Source organism: Gracilinanus agilis, chromosome 4 (genome assembly GCF_016433145.1).
Source record: "Gracilinanus agilis isolate LMUSP501 chromosome 4, AgileGrace, whole genome shotgun sequence".
NCBI lineage: Eukaryota > Metazoa > Chordata > Mammalia > Didelphimorphia > Didelphidae > Gracilinanus > Gracilinanus agilis.
The window spans coordinates 134,896,859-134,915,714 of record NC_058133.1 but is presented as its reverse complement, the minus strand read 5'-3'; the positions used below and the strand labels follow the sequence as shown (position 1 = coordinate 134,915,714).

Sequence of the window (18,856 nt, the reverse complement as noted above, 5' to 3'; positions counted from 1 at the left end):
CCCAGCTGTGTGACCCTGGGCAAGTCACTTGACCCCCATTGCCTACCCTTACCAATCTTCCACCTATAAGTCAATACACAGAAGTTAAGGGCCCAAAAATAAACAAATAAATAAATAAATAAATAAATAAATAAATAAATAAATAAGAAGGTCTCAAATCTAAGATATATAGGGAATAGATTCAAATTTATACAAATTTATTTATACAAATAAGAGACATTCCAAAATTAATAAATGGTCAAAGATATGAATAGGCAGTTTTCAGAGGAAGAAATTCAAACTATAAATAGCCATATGAAAAATTGCTCTAAATCACTAATCATTAAAGAAATACAAATTGAAACAACATTGAGGTATCAACCTCAAACTCATCAGAATGGCAAAGTTGACGGAAAATGAAAATGACAATTGCTAGAGGGACTATGAGGAAACAGGTACATTAGCACACTGTTTGTTGGAACTGAACTGGTCTAACTATTAAGAAAAGCAATTTGGAACTATATCCCAAAACCTATTAAGCTGAGCAACTATGTCTATATCCTGCTATTAGGTCTATATGCTGAAGAGTAAAGGACCCAAATATCTATAGAAGCTCTTTTTGTGTAAAGAATTGAAGCTGAAGGGATGTACATCAAATGGAGAATGGCTGAACAAGTTATGGTACATATGAGTCAACTATTATTGTGATAGAAGAAATGATGAAGGGGATGGTTTCAGAGAAACCTGGGAAGACTTGTATGAATGGATATAAAGCAAAATGAGGAATATCAGGAGTAAAATTTATACAATAATTACATAAGGACAAAAAGCTTTGAAAGGTTTAAGAATTCTAACACAACGATCAACCAGAATTCCAGAGGATTTATGACGATGATGATAAGAAACCCAAGAAACAAGAGAGAAAGAGAAACTACTTGGCTGGCTAGCTCTTCCAGCTCCCATCTGCCCTCTTCAGTCCAAAAGTTGTTTAGTGTTCTTCAGCTGTTCTAGGAAAAAAAGGACTTCTTGTCAATTCCTCTTTGTCAACTTACGCTCTTTTTGATGTCCCTTTCCAAAGTTCTCCAATTGGAGGCCTCTGATCTCAATCAGATGAAGAGATGGGCTTTCCAGCAGCCTGGTACACCTGTATTTGTAGTCTTTCCCACATGAGTCTGCCCAGATCATTTAATTATTTCACCACACAAGAGACTTTTTGTTTACAAATGAAACTAGGAGTTGGTCTCCACTTGGTCAATGCTCACCAAAGACAAAAGATTTAGACAAAAAAAGGGAGGACTCCACTCCATGGCCTCAGGGAGATATAGTTAAGAGTTTTCGTCCTAAAATCAAACTATCTGAGCTTTAAAATCAAAAGGGTATTGGGGGGAGGGAGGGTGGTCAAAAAGGAGTACAAATTAATATTAACTTTCTTTCTTTTTTTAAATAACCCTTACCTTCTGTCTTAGAATCAAAACTATGTATTGGTACCAAGGCAGAAGAATGATAAGGGCTAGGCAATGGGAGTTAAGTGACTTGCCCAAGGTCACACAGCTAGGAAGTATCAAATTTGAACCCAGGACCTCTTGGTTCTCAATCCACTGAGCCACCTAAATTAACTTTCCACAAAAATGAAAAGAAAATTGAATTTAAAAAAGAATATTGAGAAAAATGTCATATCTCACAAAGATTATTGTGATTATAAATGACAAATTATGCAAAGCACTTCATAAATCTTAAAGCATTGTATAAAGTATATAAATGTCAACTATTATTAATAATCTCAATACTAATTAAATTCATATTAAGCTTTTCCCTAAGGGCCCAATATTTAGTTCTGAAGTTAAATGTGGCTCTAGGGGTCATAAGCTGGTTACCCATGAATTAATGTGCAAAAGCTAATGAAACTTGAATTACTAACTAAGATGCTTACCATGATGTCTAGCATCTATAGTTTCAAATCCCTAATGGCATATTATTAGGTGTGTTTGTGCTCCTTAGGATTTCTGTACATGCAAAGAAATAGACTTGGCATGAAACTCCCTATCCTCAACACTATCTACAGCTAGGATTCATAAGTAGCATTCAAGATGGAAGTAGTAACTCCTTAAAACAAAGGCTCCATTGTTCCTTCAGAAGGACAAGCCTCATGACCATTCCTCTTTGCATAGGTCTTACTAACCCACAAAACTGAAGTAGAAAGTCATCAGGAGCTACAACTTCTCCTAGAGACATCTGAGGGAGATTAACAAAATGCTAGGAGCCCCTCAGAGAAATAAGGGTCTCCATCAGGGTCCATTGAGTCAATGTAAACAGCAAAGCCTTACATTGATCCCTATTGTTTGAAAATCAGGCCACAGGATGGATGGATACCCAATCAGACCCCTCTGTGTGACTCTCTTCTGATTAATACTTTTTATTATTGAAATTACTACAATCTATATTTCTAGGATAGTCTCAAGTTTTGTAGTATAGATATAAAATTTCTTTATAGAGATCCATTTATAGAATTCCCATTATAGAATTCTCCTTAATACTCTATGATAAACCAGCATTTAATGAGTTAATAGTTCATACCCCTGAAGCTGCCTTAATCTTTTCTCTCTCTCTGCCTCAAGAGTAGGAAGGACACAGAATGGCAAAATCAAAACATAGTACAATCTCACTTTATTTTCTCATGCTGAATTTAACCCTATGAAACCAAAACATTCTCACACTTTTCTACTTTCCCACGTTAGACCTGTCCCCCCAAATTTGAGGTTCTCACTCTAATCCACTTTTGAAATATGTTGAAAGTTCTTTTTTATAAAAATAAAACTTAAAGTAGAGTTTCAGTAGCCTTGAGCCATGTTTAGACTAAGTGTAATCTATATGTAGGATTTTGTAGAAATTTGTTAGGTGTGCCCGCTTAACCAGTATAACCTTGGGTTCTTCTATGTTTTGATTTTGAAATGTAAAATTTCCCAGCATTTGTGTGATTGTGAAAGAAAGGTATAAAAACAAAGACTCCCAGGAAGTCTGAGCGAACAGCTTCTGGAAATACACTATGTCTCCGACTCTCTCTTCCAAACCATCACACCTCTCAAGATAACTGAAAACTGCTGGCTGGCTTCCAGCAGGTAGAAAACTTAATGGTTACCCTAAAAATATAAATTGTAGTTATTTCAATAATAAAAAGTATTAATCAGAAGAGAGTCACACAGAGGGGTCTGATTGGGTATCCATCCATCCTGTGGCCTGATTTTCAGACAATAGGGATCAATGTAAAGCTTTGCCATTTACATTGACTTCGATGGACCCTTATTTCTCTGAAGGGCTCCTGGCAACAAAAGTAAATCTAATTCACAAGAAAAAAGTCATAGGACACTAAAACAGGTGATTTTGAGGTAGAAATAATTTGCTATAATCTGACCTTCAAAAGATCAGAGTAAAAAGGTCTAAATCAATACCAACCTATACCAATCAATACCAACAAGTATTTTAATTTGGAGCTGTTGGTAATTACCAACCTAAAAGGACATTGGTAATTACCAACAGCTCCAAATTAAAATACTATAAGCAAGCCTAAGGAGCTGGAATGAGAGGCATTGACAAGCAAAGACAATAATGACTTAAAGTACAAATTTATTTACAAAGCATTAGGAAAGATGAGAGATTACAAGCAGTATCATGAATATTCAAATAATCAATTCTTTGATTTCCTTAGGTCAGCCCAGGACTATAGCCTAAGACACTATAATAAATTGAATTTCCGTAGACTAATAAAGATAAACATCTAAGGCAGGACAAGAACCCAGGTTTTCCAGATTCCCAAGCTCAACATTCTATACACACTGCATTATGAAGTTTCAAACAACAGCAAAGAGTAATAGATGGGAAAACAACTCTTGGGATGAAAATCACAAACTGGTAAGACCATTTATGAGAAATCTTGGGCAACAAATTGAAGAAAAATGGAATGAATTTGCAAGCATTTATCTTTTATTTCAGTAGAGTCACTATGTTTGTACTCTCTTAACATCTTAGTCACTGATATGCTATATAAGGAAAAGATATTTAATTAAAATAAAGTAAAAACAACTTGAAAGGATTAAGTACAGAGACCATTAACAGAGACAACAGTTTTAGAAAGATTCAGAGATTGATTTTTTAAACAGTAAGGAAAAAGAAAGAACTGAATCCAATGATAAAATACTACCATTGAAAAATGCAATTTTTCTGCCTAAAGAGCAGGTATGACAATGTCGCTCTCTAATTAATAAACTCCAGTGATTTAGAAGCATTGTTTCTAAAATCAGCTACAAACACCTGTTTGGTATTTAAAGTACTTTCCAACGCGGACATCTTATAAATTGTCTTCCTCAATGTTCCTCACATAGAACACACCATACTCCACCCCCTTTTTGGCTATCCTTGAACCTGGAATGCATTTGCTACTTACAGTCATCTTAGAATTCCTTTACTTAAAAAACTGCCATAGTGATCCCTATGGTTGTATATTTAAATATGGACAAGTCATCTCTCCTCAAAGAATGTAAGCTCCCTGACATCAAGGACTATTCCTGTTTTGATTTTGTGTCCCCAGCACTTAGCATAGTACCTAGCATATAGCAGTGACTAAATGTGCTTGTTAACCAATAACTTAACCATATGCTTCCTTTCTCTTTTCTATAATAGACATGTGGAGCATAGCACTGAAGAAAAAGGAAGGGCCACACCATACATCAGGATAAAGTCAAAATGGATATCTGATCTAGAAATAGAGTGAGACCTCATAAACAAATTAAAGTAAATCTGTCAGACTTATGGATAAGGGAAGAATTTATGACCAAAGACAGAGAACATTACAAAAAATGAAATAGATATTTTGATTACATTAAATTAAAAAAATTTTTGTACAAACAAAACCAATGCCATCAAGATTAGAAGGGAAACAATTTGGAAAACAATTAGAAAAAAATTTATACCAAGTATATCTCAAAGGCCTCATTTCCTCAAATACATAGAGAATTGAGACAAATTTATAATACAAAGCACTCCCCAACTGAAAAATCAAAGGATATGAACAGGCATTTTCTCAGAGGAAGAAACTAAATGTATTAGTCTTATGAAAAAATGCTCCAAATAACTAATGATTAGAGAAATGCAAATTATAACAGCTTTGAGATACCACCTCACATTTATCAGATTGGTTAATATGATCAAAAAGGAAAATGATAAATGTTGGAGATGTGAGAAAATTGGGATACTGATATGCTGCTGGCAGAACTGTGAACTGAGATGACCATTTTGGAGAGCAATATGGAATCAGCCTCAAAGGGTAATAAAATTATGCATACCTTTTGACCAAGTAATACCACTACTAGGTCTGTATTCCAAAGAGATCAGAAATAAGGGAAAATGACCTACTTGTATCAAAATATTTTTAGCACCTCTATAAGTAGTGGCAAAGAAATGGAAACTAAAGGGTTATCCATCACTTGGGGAAATGGATGAACAAGTTGTAGTATATGTTTGTAACAGAATACTATTGTACCAAAAGATATGATGAACAGATTGAGTTTGGAAAAACCTGGAAAGTCTTATATGAACTAAAGCAAAATAAATTAAATGAATCAAGAATACCTATTGCCCAGACAAGCAGGTGGCTGGAGGAATCCACTGAATTAATCCATCAGTTAATCTATCCCAAACTGTCAATGGAATAAGCTGAGTGAAGAATTGGAAGAAAACAGCAAAAGCAGGTTAAGATCACTTTTGGGAAATTACAGAATGGACATTATTTAATGATATCAAGCTGTTCTCCCAAAATAAAAACCAGTCATCTGGTGATTGTTCAAGCTGTGTAGCTGAGTTCTACAAGTAAGAGAGAGTAATAAAAAGAAGAATAAAGGCTGAACACTGGAAAATGTTCTTAGGAAAGAAGAAGAAAATATAACAAATGAAATAGAAGTGTGGGAGATTCAGACAGATAACTAAGAAAGTATGATGACACAACAAGAATTTTTGAAACTTCTCCTTGAAACAATTTTACCTATTTAGTGTTTATTCAAATGCCAAACATCCTCAAAGCTATCTGCTTTATTTACTAATATTTTATTTAACTCAAATTACATGAAAAAACAATTTTAACCTTCATTTTCTTTAAGTTTGTGCTAAATTTTCACTCTCACCCTCTTTCCTCTTATTCCTCACTAAGACAGCAAACAATCTGAAATAGATTTTACATATGTAATAGAGAAAATCATCTTTCCAAATTCATCCTTTTGAGAAAGGGAACTCAAACAAATGAAAGAAAAGTGAAGAAGAAATGAAGTGAAATATATTATATCTCAGTCTGCATTCAGACTTCATCAGTTCTCTCTGGAGGCAGAAGGCATTTTTCATCTTGAGTCCTTGAAAATTTTCTTGATCACTATATTGCTAGGAACAGCTAAGTCATTTATAAATGTTTAACAAATAATACTGCTGTTACTGTATACAACGTTCTCCTTGTTCTGCTCACTTCATTTTATATCAGTTCATGAAGATCCTTCCAGGCCTTTCTTAAATTATCCTTCATATTTCTTATAGTACAGTAATTTTCCATTACAAACATATACCACAATTTAGTCATTCTCCAACTGATGGACATCCTCTCAATTTCCAATTCTTTGCTAACACAAAAAGAGCTAGTATAAATATTTTTGCATCAACAGGTCCTTTTCCCCCTTTTTAAATGGACCTAGTAGTGACACTGGTGGGTTGGAAAGTATGCATTTAAAGATCTTTGGGCATAGTTCCAAATCGTTCTCCAAAATAGTTGGATTAGTTTACAACTTCACCGTATCAGCTTTATTTATGTCTTGTACTATAGAACAGAATAGGATATCTGCATTTCTCTATAAATAATCCCTGGTACAGTGTCATCTGCAAACAGATATTTAATAAATAGTTTTAATTAAACTTCTCAAGGTTCTTAGTCTAAACCTAGGGAAGATATAAAATCAAACCATAAAGGTAACAAATGCTGATGTAAATGCACATTGCTATACTACCTACACCTATTCTCCTCCACTCCAAGTTTGCTCCTTGCCTCTCAAATTATACCTTATCTTACTATTTCTCCTACATAGAAAATAAAATTAATTGAAGTGAAACTGAATATATTTTTTTAAAGTGAACATTCCTCTCGACATTACTGTTTCTTACGTCTTCTAAACATTAATAAAAAACCTAAAAGACTCAGAAACAAATTTAAAATACTCAATATTCACTACATTAGTTGTCTTAATAGCATCTATACTGTAGATAACCCCGAGTCTTACTAATGGCATTATACAGTTTAACATCACAACACGTGTAAACCAAAGCTCAACTAAACTCGGATGCAAGGTCATTTTTCTGTTTTATTCCAAATATAGAAGCAACAGAAGTATACTTTGTTCTTACTGCCTATGGCCAGCATATATTAATTTAGTCATCTGAAAATATAATGGCCCCAAGCCTAATCAATTCTATTCAGTACGAGCAACATCACTGTTCTTGGATACTGTAGGGATATGAGTTCTGCTCCCTAAAGAATGGGTCATTGCCAACCAAGGCCATCCATATAAATCCATCTCATTCAAATGATCTTAGGAAATAAGAAAAACCAGAAAGTATTCTTTCTACACAAGCTGAGTTCCCTTTTTTAGTCATTTCAATTATTGCAAGGCATTAGGGACAAAATTTGGAATCCTACTTGTGAGTGGTAAGCAATTCTGTAAGGCAATAAAATACTGTGTTCCCCTCCCTTTTGCTTTAAAAATAGGAAAAGACAATCCCTCCTCCCCCTCCCCAAAAAAATCTTCCATCTGTTAAATTGTCAACCTCTGATAGAAACATCTTCAAATATATCAACTAGTACTTACTATGTATGGTTCAGTCATTGTACTCCATTATATATTATCTCAAATTAAATATTAAAGCACTACATAAAACTTTAAAATTTTGTCAGTTATCAACATTCTCTGCTTAGAAATTTTAAGTTGTCTGAACTTCCTCCAATAAAGTTCTGGTCCAATGTTTCTTCCTATTGGTGGTAACTGTATTTGCTACCAGGTTGTGTGCTATGGAGTAGAAGTACTAGAAAATAATACCAAGATGAAAAGTCATCAATTCTACATGTTAAAAGAAATTTCTTTAATTTTTAAGACTGACCTAGCTAAATACAGAAAAGTTTATCAATAAAAGGTACGCCACTGAATGATGAATTCTATTGACAATAGTAGCTAATCAAACTGTCCACCAAGAGCAGCAAATAATCTTCAAAGGTGGAGACAATCATGTATGATATCTAATCAGCAGTCTGAGAAATTAAAAAGAAATCCACATCTAGGAAATATGCTTGCTACATTAAAAAGATGAAATAACTGATCTTTTCCATACTGAAATTGTATTATTAGAACCCAGCTCATCAAGATTAAACTTCTTTTGATCATTTTTTTCTTGCAAAGTTATATTCTTGAAAAAGCAGTAGAGACCACCAGAAGTGATTCCATTTTGATTTTCCTGATTTAGTTCAATTACCTAACATTTACTTATTTATTTTTAAACCCTTACCTTCCTCATCTTAGAATCAATGCAAATATTGGTTCCAAGACAGAAGAGAGTTATGGGTTAAGGCAAATTGGGGTTAAGTGACTTGCCTATGGTCACATAGCTAGGAAGTGTCTGAAACCAGATTTAAATCCAGGATCTCCCCAACTCTAGGCCTCCCCAACACCGGGCCACCTAGCTTCCCCTGTACCTAACATTTATTGGGGTAACTTACTAGGCCTCTAGGAATGCAATGATTCAACCGAAACATACAGTCCTTGCCCTCCGGGGTCCCTCCCTTTGGGAGCTAGTTTACTTATTCTACTTGGGAATACAGATAAATACATATAAGAACATTTGGGGGAAAATATAGCACCCTTAATGGGGGATAGGGAACAGGAGTATATTTCTCGTAGGAGAAGCTTCTGATTGGGCCTTTTGAAGGCTCACTTTGGACACTGTGCCCAAGTTTATCGAGGGAGTCTCGTAGGGCTGCGAGAGATGTCTGGTTGTGCCAACTGGAGGGGTTCTCACGTTTAATGGTTTGGTGGCTTGCAGGGAGGGGTCGGAACTACTATAAAACAGACCTAGAATTAAGCAAAGCCTTGTCACCCACGAGAAGCTAAGGGGGGAAATACGTTCGGCCCTCGAGGGGAGTGGAGACTGAAGCAAGGGAAGGGAGGTTGGGTAGTGGAGTGCCGACCAGCATCCTCCCAAGCTACAAAGAAGAGCCCCAGAGGGATGCCGCAGCATTTGGTTTACTTTACCTTCATGGGGTCGGCGAGGTAGAGCTTCTCGGCCGCTCGGCTGAACTCCTCCCAAGTCTGGTACTGTGGCATAGCGGGGCCGGAGCAGCACAGATAGAAGGCCGGGCCACAAGAGCCAAAAATCCCAGAAAGCACTCAACAGACTCAGCTATTCCCTCATAGACCTGGCGCGGCAAGATGGCGAGGCCACTTGTCACTATCGGCTCGTACCATTGGGTAGTGGCGCGATGCGTTTGTCCAATCAATAGGCATTTTGTGAGAGGAGCCGTGTAAGAGTCACGTGGAGGGATAACGTAAGACGCGTATTGCGTAGAGCTGCCCCTGAGGTGGAAGGAAGTAGGAAGACAGAAAGAGAAACGCTCTTCCTTACTGGCTGAAAGCTGCTTAAAGTAATGTGCCACATTTTGATTGGTTCTTTCTTAAAACCTTGGAGACCAGAGGTTCGTTACACTAACGGTCCCCCAGACCGAGAAACTACTTTGCTCTTTTCCTGTTTTTATAAGCGGGCTTATTGAACTGAGTTCCCTAAATTCTGTTACGAAAGAAGAAAAGAAAACTTCTTTCTCTAATGAAGCAGTTCGGCAACTTTTTGGTCTCAGGACCCCATTGCACTCTTAAGAATTATTGAGGACTCCTGAGCTTTTGTTTATTGAGTTATCTATCAATCAATATTTATAATATTAGAAATTAAAACTAAAAATTTTAAAATGTTAAATATTTATTAATTTAATAATATTTATTACATATTAAACGACGCTTTAATTTCATTAGGTATTTCCTAATTATATTTAAATTTTTCTAACATTGTTTTAAAATTTTTTCAGTTCCAAATTCTCTCCTTTCTTGTCCCTCCTCTGCAGGCAAGCAATATGATATCGAGTATACAAGTCGTGCAAATATATTTCATTATTAGCTATATGTTGCAAAAGAAAACACAAAAACAAGAAAAAAAGTTTAAAAAGTATGCTTCAATTCGTAGCGTTCATAAATCTCTCTGGAGTAGATAGTATTTTTCATCATAGCTCATTTGGAATTGCCATGGATCATTATATTGATCAGCTTAGCTAAGTCTTTCATAGCTGATCATGGAAACTTTTTGTGAGAAAAAACTTTCCAAAACAAGATTTGTAAGAAGTGACATTATTTTACACATTTTTGCAAATTTCTTCAATAGAAAAATAGATGGATTTTCTTTAACTGTTGCACTCAATCTGTTTTAGTAAATTATTTTCTGTTGTTTTAAGAAAATCTGGCAAAAAAAAAAAAAAGAAAGAAAATCTGGCACGTTGGCTAGAACACAAGGCCTGGAGTCCAGAAGACCTGGGTTCAAATCTAGCCTCAGGCACTAGCTATGTGACCTTGGGCTGGTCATTTAATCTGTGTTAACCTTTTCTTCATTTGTAAAATGGACATGATAGTAAAAGCACCTATCTCCCAGAGTTGGTGTAAGGAACAAATGAGATGATAATTGTAAAGCACTTAGCACATGGCCTGGCACATAGTTAACATTATATAAATTTTAGCTTTTGGGGATTATTTATTATTATCATATAGCGCTAGAAAAGGGAAGAGTATTTAATAGGCAAAGAGTGACAGTATTATCATGATCATAGTTTTGATTTCACAGACCTATCAGGATCCACAAACTACCCTTTTAACATTTATTTTTAAAAATTTTGAGTTCCAAATTCTCTCCCTCTCCCCACCCCTCCTGCTCCTCTAATTCCTCATCACATTGTAGGGTTCTCGAAGACTATTCTGGAAGACAGGAAACTGACAATTCCAATTGTAAGTCAACAAGTATTTATTAAGTGCATACTATCATGTATCGTGTAAGAAGGCTTCAAGGGCAAAGACCAGCCTAATTAAGCAGAAAATTGCTCAATACAGCAGGTTGACTACTAGGTACATTTTTTGACCACCTGGAAAAACCTACATGAACTGATGCAGAATGCTGTGAGCAGAACCAGAAGAACATAATACAAAGCAACGACAATGATGAACAACTGTGAATGACTTAGCTATTCTCAGCACTACCACAATCCAAGCCAATCTCAAAGGACTTTTTTTTTAAACCCTTGCCTTCAGTTTTAGAATCAATATTATGTATTGGTTCTAGGGCAGAAGAGGTAAGGACTAGGCAATGGGAGTTAAGTGACTTGCCCAGGGTTGTACAGCCCAGGTCATCCCATCTCTAGACCTGGCTCTCTATCCACTGAGCCACTTAGCTGCTCTTTACCAAAGAATTTATGTTGAAAAATGCCATCCACCTCAGAGAAAGAACTGATGGAGTCTGAATATAGATCAAACCAGACAATTCTTTAGCTTATTTTCTTTGTGAGTTTTTTTTTTTTTTTGCTTCTTTCACAACATTATGACTATGGAAATACGTTTTTTATGGTAACACATCTGTAACCAATACCAAACTGCATACCATTTCAGAAAGGGGAGAGGCATAGGAAAGGAAGAGAGAATGTAGAAGTCATAATGTTAGAAAATGGACACCCAAAACTGTTTTACATGTAAGTAGGAAAAAAATAAAATATTACTTAAGGAAAAAATAAATCGTTTGACTACAGCAATTCATGAAACTGGAAAAGAATCAGATCTACAGTAGAATAACTGACCTCTCTTTCTATAAGGCCTCTATTTTTATCTAATCCAATTCATCCTCAATAGTATTCATCTGGTATTCATTTCTCATTTTAAAAAACAAACAAATCATTTATTAAGGGTCTACTGTGTGGTAAACATTGGTAAATTCTGGGGAAAATAAAAAGACTCAGGATCTCAGAGTTGGAGAGGACCTCAGCAACCATCCAATTCAACTAATTCCTTAAAAGAATTTCCTGCTATAACATACCAAACACCTGGTCATCCAGCCACTGCTTGAAGACCTCCAATGAGAGGGAATCTGTTATTTCTAGAGGAAATTCATTCAACTTTGGGAAAGCTCTAATTGCTAGGAAGTTTTTTTAGACGTTAACTTCACAAGTGCAAGATAGGGGAAGCATGGCTAAAAAGATGTTAATCTGAAAAACGTCTGAGGGTTTTATCATTTAGTAAATTCAATATGAGTCAATAGCATGATATGGCAACCAAAAAGCTTCAGACAATGTTGGATTGCATTAATGAAGTTGTTTTTGCCTTTCCTGGTATCACCAGTACCTGGTATGTAATAGATGGAGCAGTGGATAAAGTGTCAAGTTAGGAAGACCCGAGTTCAAATCCAACCTCAGGCACTTACTGGCTATGTGACCTTGGGCAGGCCAGTTCACCCTGTTTACCTCAGTTTCCTCATATGTCAAATGAGCTAGAGAAGAAAATGGCAAACCACTCCAGTACCTTTCCCAAGAAATCCCCAAATGAGATCGGAAAGAGTTAAACTGAAATGAATGAACTTCAACAAATGCATTTTGACTTGAGGCATAGTCAATAATCAACAAATAAGTATTGCCAGGTACCATGTGAAGTGCTGGGTAAACAAATAAAATAAAAAACCAGGATGAAAATGCCCAATTTCACTGAATCACATGATCTCAGAGGCTAGCAAGAATCAACTCTCTAACAAATCCTGCAAGTAGCTATTTGATTTTGCTTCAAGAAAGACCTTCAAAACACAGAAGAAAAGCAACTGCTTGAACACATGGGTTGAGGCGGACATGATTGGGGATGTAGACTCGAAACTACCACACCAAGGCAACTATCAACAATTTGGAAATAGATCTTGATCAATGACACATGTCAAAACCAGAGGAAATGCACATCGGCTATGGGCGGGGGGGGGGGGGGGAGGTCGGGGGTGAAGGGGAAAGTAAGAGCAAGAATCATGTAACCATGTTAACTTTTCTAAAAAATAAAAATTATTAAATGTTAAAAAAAGAAAGACCTTCAGTGAAGGACCAAATGATCATTAAAAGTATTATGCAACTTCCTAAATGCAACCCAACTTCTTTTTTCCTTATCTTATTCAATTCTGGAACTATTTTAATAATAATTTTTAATAATAATTATTTTATTATCTATTTGCAATGTTTGTCTGATATATATATATATATATACATATATACATATGTATTAATACACCAACACCTTGGGCTATTCATCCAACTACTTATGATAATCTGGACGATAAGCATTCTTTAACTACTTGGTCTTTCCTGTGGGCAGTTAAATCAAACTCTTGAAGAATTATGGGTCTCATTTAAGAGTTTTTATAGTATTTGGGTGTATCATGAAATCACTATATTATTACCCACAAATAAAAGCATCTGAAGGACCTAATTATCTATAGGGGATACTGCTCTGGTTTAAATTCTGCTGGGTGTCCTCTATGACAGCATCAAACACCCATGGTAAGCATATAATCTCTCTGTTTTATGCCAACATGATATTTTTAATCATAAGGCTATCAAAGATAACTGCTATTGAATGTTTCAAAGAATCTTGTATGGTTTTAGTATACATATGGAATACTTTATTAGATGATAACCTTGTGGAAATTTAACACTAGCCTGTGGTTTAGTTTTGTTTGGTTGGTTTTTGGCATCCTTTGGTTTTTAAAGACACCTTTGGATTTTAAAGGAAAAAAAGTCTAATTTTTTTTTTAAACCCTTACCTTCCGTCTTGGAGTCAATACTATGTATTGGCTCCAAGGCAAAAGAATGGTAAGGGCTAGGCAATGGGGGCTAAGTGACTTGCCCAGGGTCACAGAGCTGGGAAGTGTCTGAGGTAAGATTTGAACCTAGAACCTCTCATCTCTAGGCCTGGTTCTCAATCCTCTGAGCTACTCAGCTGTCCCCAATATTTTTTTTAATCTTTTTTTAATTAAAATTTTTATTTTTTAACCACCACCACCAAAAACCATTTAAGTAAACAAATGCATAGAAAAGATTAAGTGCAAGACCACAAACTTCACATTGCTTATAATTTGTTAAACATATATAAAGTTATATATGTATGCTAAAATAAACATCCTCTGCTTTTGAGTTCTCTTAGATTTACTTTACTTGGATACTTTTTTCTCTTGATTTTGTAGCTCTTATTTTTCTTAATGTAATAACAGTATTTTGATTCCTATTCTCTTTTCTTCTCTTTTCATCTCTTCATATATTTCCCCGATTTTCTTTATATTTCCGATATTTATCACTTCAATAACATAATACAGTCCATTATATTCAACTATCACAATTTATTCAGCCATTTCCCCTGTTCATTGCATTTGTTATTTTGTCATAATAAATTCAAGCTTCCATGAATATTTTTCATACAAACAACTTTTTTACCCTCAGGGCCTACCCTTAGTAATGGGATCTCTAGGTCAATGAGCATGAACAGCTTTATAGCTCTTAATATATAATTCTATCTTGTTTTCAAAAAGAAAAAAATCCATGGCTGTTCTAGCAATGTAATATTAGTCTTATTTTTCCATGTTTCTATCAGCATTTCATTGAATCACCTTAGCCCTGTATTGGTGAACCTATGGCACACATGCTGGAGCATGCCAGAATGAGCTGCTCCCTTCCCTCTCTCCATGCATATCTGCAGACATTTCTCACATGACCCATCCCTCTGCCCAGCAGCCCAATGGTAGTGCTTCCTTCCCCCCCTCCCCCCCTCCCCCCCGTCTGGGGTAAGGTGGGAGGCTAACGTGAGGCATGAAGGTTGCAGTTTGGGTAATTGGTCTCTAAAAGGCTTGAGATTACTGCCTTAGCCCATCTGGTTCTCAGTTAACATATATATTACCAGGACCATGCTTTGCTAGAGTGGTCCTTAGGTGGCAGACACAATCTGTTGTCAGGATCATACTTTTTCCAGCTTGGTCATATTCTGTGGATTTTTTTTTCTTTAAACCCTTATCTTCTGTCTTGAAGTTAATACTATGTATTGGCTCCAAGGCAGAAGGGTGTTAAGGGCTAGGCAATGGGGGTTAAGTGACTTGCCCAGAGTCACACAGCTGGGAAGTGTCTGAGGCCAGATTTGAATCTAGGACCTCCCATCTCTAGGCCTGGATCTCAATCCACTGAGCTAACCAGCTGCCCCCATGAGTGGAATTTTTGTTCTAGTGCCACAATTCCTCAGGAATGCAGGATTATCTCCTTAGTATGATGAATGTTAAGGTAAGACTTTTGCAGAATATTTGTACTCTCTAAGTCATTATATGTATGCTCAGTCTTAGTCTACTATTAATCTCATGCTGCTGTGTGGGGGCTTTCAGATATCTATTTTATTTATCTTATCTAAAGTTCTATTTATCTCATTAACTTCTTTTTTAATTTTTGGTTGGATTTATCTAGTTCTGAGCGGGAAGATTAAAGTCTGTATTATTATTTTGTTTTCTATTTCTATTTGTAGCTCATTTAATTTTTCCTTTAAAAATCTGAATGCTATAACACTTTGTGCATATAGATCCAATACTGATGTTTCACTATCCATAGTAATCTCCCAATATAATATAGTTATCCTGTTCATCCCTTCCAATTATATCAATTTTAGGCCCAATTCTGTCAGAGGTCATGGCTGCCACTCCTGCCTTCTCTGGATCAACTGAGGCATAGTATACTCTGCTCCAGTCCCTCACCTTCACTCTATGTGTGTGTCTCATTTTCAGTGTATTTCTTGTAAACAGCACATTGTCAGGTCCTGTTTTTTGATCCTTTCTGCTATCCATTTTGTTCCCATGGGTGAATCCATCCCATTATGCTCAATGTCACAGTTTCTAGTTGTGCATTTCTATCGACTCCATTCCTCCTCACTATTTGTCCTCCTCTTCTTTTCTTTCTGCTGTATACCTTTACAGATGGCTAATTATCTTTGACCAATACCTTTCCTATTCACCTTCCTTTCCTCAAATCCTTCTTTATCCTCTCCCTTTGCCCTCCTAGTTCCAAATTGCTCCACTTTTCTGAAGGCCACTCTCTCTTAGTCATTGTATCTTACTTTTTATTTCTTGTCCTAACCACCCTTCCCAAAATCCCTTATTTATCCCCCAACTGTGCTTTCCTACTTCCCTTATCTCTTACCCTCCCCTTTTGATATGTACTCCCCTCTAAGTATCCCTCTCTTCCCTCCATTTTCCTATCCCCTTGTTCTCCTTTCTCTTCTTATTCTCTTCCTTCCTCCTTCCCCCTTTCCTCCTGTTTCTCTGTACATTAAGAAAATGTTTACTCCTCTAATTGTATAGGTTGTTTTCTCTTTATCCCAGGTATGGTGAAAGTTGGGTTCTAGTACTCCCAGGCTTCCTCTCCCTTGTCCCCTTTGTTCACAGCAGTTCCTCTACTCATTTATCCTCCAAATGAGATACTCATACTAACCTGCATACTTCTAGTCTATTCCAATGCCATTTTGACTCATTGCATTAGATTCCCTTGACCTTGAGTCTTCCATCTTTGCCCACTCCTTCAGAATACCCAGGCAATGATGCCATTCCCAGGGGTCATAGATGACATTTTCCCACACCTGAATCAAACAATTTGACCTTTTTGGTTGCTTATGATTAGATTTTCATTACCTTTATATTTTTTAAATAGATCAAATTTTCTGCTGAATTCTGGGATTTTCTCTAGAAATAGTTGAAACACTTTTAGTTCACTAAATATCCATATTTTTCTTTTTTACAATTATGCTCAACTTTGCTGGATATTTTATTCTTGGTTGTAAGCCCAGTTCTTTTGCTCTGTGAGATGCTTTGCTCTATGTCCTACATTATTTTAATGCTATATCTGTTAAGTCTTGTGTTATTCTGACTGTAGCTTCAAGGTATTTGAATTGTTTTGTTTTTTCTTGTTGCTTGTAGTATTTTCTTATTAACCTGGGGCCTATGGAACTTAGCAATAGTATTCCTGTGCATTATAATTTTTGGATCTCTTTGTGGTGGTGATTGATGGATTCTTTCCATTTCTATTTTATCCTCTGTTTCTAAAATTTCTGGGCAGTTTTCCTTGATATTTTCTTGGAGTGTGGTGTCTTTACTCTTTTTAAAAAATCATAGGGGGCAGCTGGGTAGCTCAGTGGATTGAGAGCCAGGCCTAGAGACAGGAGGTCCTAGGTTCAAATCTGGCCTCAGACACTTCCCAGCTGTGTGACCCTGGGCAAGTCACTTGATCCCCATTGCCTACCCTTACCAATCTTCCACCTATAAGTCAATATACAGAAGTTAAGGGTTGAAAATTAAAAAAAAAAATCATAACTTTCCGGGACTCCAACCATTCCTGTGTTGTCTCTTCTTGATATATTTTCCAGGTCAGTTGCTTTTGTGATAAGATGTTTCATATGCCCTTCTATTATTTTATTCTTTTGATTTTGCTTTATTATTTCTTGTTGTCTTAGGAAATCATTAACTTCTCCAGTTCTAGTTTGTAATACATTATTTTCTTCTGTAAATTTCTGGATCCCTTTTTTCCATTTAGGTAATCTTTCTCAAGAAGAGCATAAATTAGAGGACTAGGAGGAAGTGAGGGCTTTTTTTCCTGGGAATCCAAAGTGAGAGGTTTGAGAAAGAGACATCACAAAGAGCATAAATTGGAATACTTTAGGAGGAAATGGGGGCTCTTTTCCCCTGGGAATCCAGAGTGAGGAGGTATGCAATTTCAGCTCTTAGAAAGGAAGGTGCTTAGCTACACATGATTAGTGTCTTCTCTTTCTCTATTCTACTTTTTTATTAATTAATAAATAATTATAAATTAAGATATAGTCACCAGAGAATTTTAATAATATGACATACTATAATCAACAGTAAGCACAATGGAATCTTCTATAGTGTTGTCTATTTCTGGTAACCAATTCTGTGACTCTAAAAATGTTGTCTGCTACAAAATATTATCTGTCAAAGCCTGCCTTTTCTCTTTTCACACATTCTTCAAGGATGACCTTGATACACTTATAGGATATTCTCGTAAAGATTTATAAAAACTATTTATGGAAAAGAGGCTCTATGGGTTAGTTGCTATTTTCTCAATTGCCTATTTTAAGAGGTTTTTTCCCCAAAACATTTGAAATCTTCCCTTCTTTCTACATGCATTTCCCTATGAATATTTGGCTCAGGTTAGCTGAAGCAGCAAGGCACTGTGAGGGAGAGATAGAAGGAAAACAAAACACATTCACCATCTTGATAACCAACTCTCCTCGGGACCCTATGGAGATAGCCTAGAACCCTCATGTAAGAAACCTCAGGATGAGTAACACCTACCAGACTACTCTTCAAACCCAATCCTTTTAGCAGTTGTCCCAGAAAACAGCCCTAATGGAGATGAAAACTAGCAACTTCTATAGGTGCTACAACACCTGGCTACTCGGCAGCCAGAGCTATTAAAGACTCAGTAAAGAAAATTCTTTCTTTCAGCTGAAACCTCTCATTTATGTTGTTCCCCTGCGTTAGATTGTGAACTTTTTGAGAGCAGAGACCCTTTAACTTGCTTTCCTTTTTGTTTCTCTAGCATTTAGCACAGTGTTTTCACACCTAGTAAGGGCTTAATAAAATACTTTTTAATTTCAGGCTGTTCTTCCCTTTTGTTTCCTTGGTGTGTTAACAAACCTTCTAGAAGAGAACAAAAAGA

At 36.1% G+C, this 18,856-nt stretch overlaps 1 protein-coding gene across 1 annotated transcript in view; it reads right to left on the bottom strand.

Moving 5' to 3' along the window:
• SRP9 (signal recognition particle 9) overlaps positions 1-9,466 on the bottom strand; it is a 21,415-nt gene extending 11,949 nt beyond the window's left edge. Inside the window, exon 1 of the mRNA XM_044673050.1 lies at positions 9,303-9,466. Within this exon, the coding sequence (XP_044528985.1) occupies positions 9,303-9,374 (72 nt within the window). The 5' untranslated portion in view covers positions 9,375-9,466. The remainder of the gene's footprint in view (positions 1-9,302) is intronic.
• Positions 9,467-18,856: the final 9,390 nt, after the last annotated feature.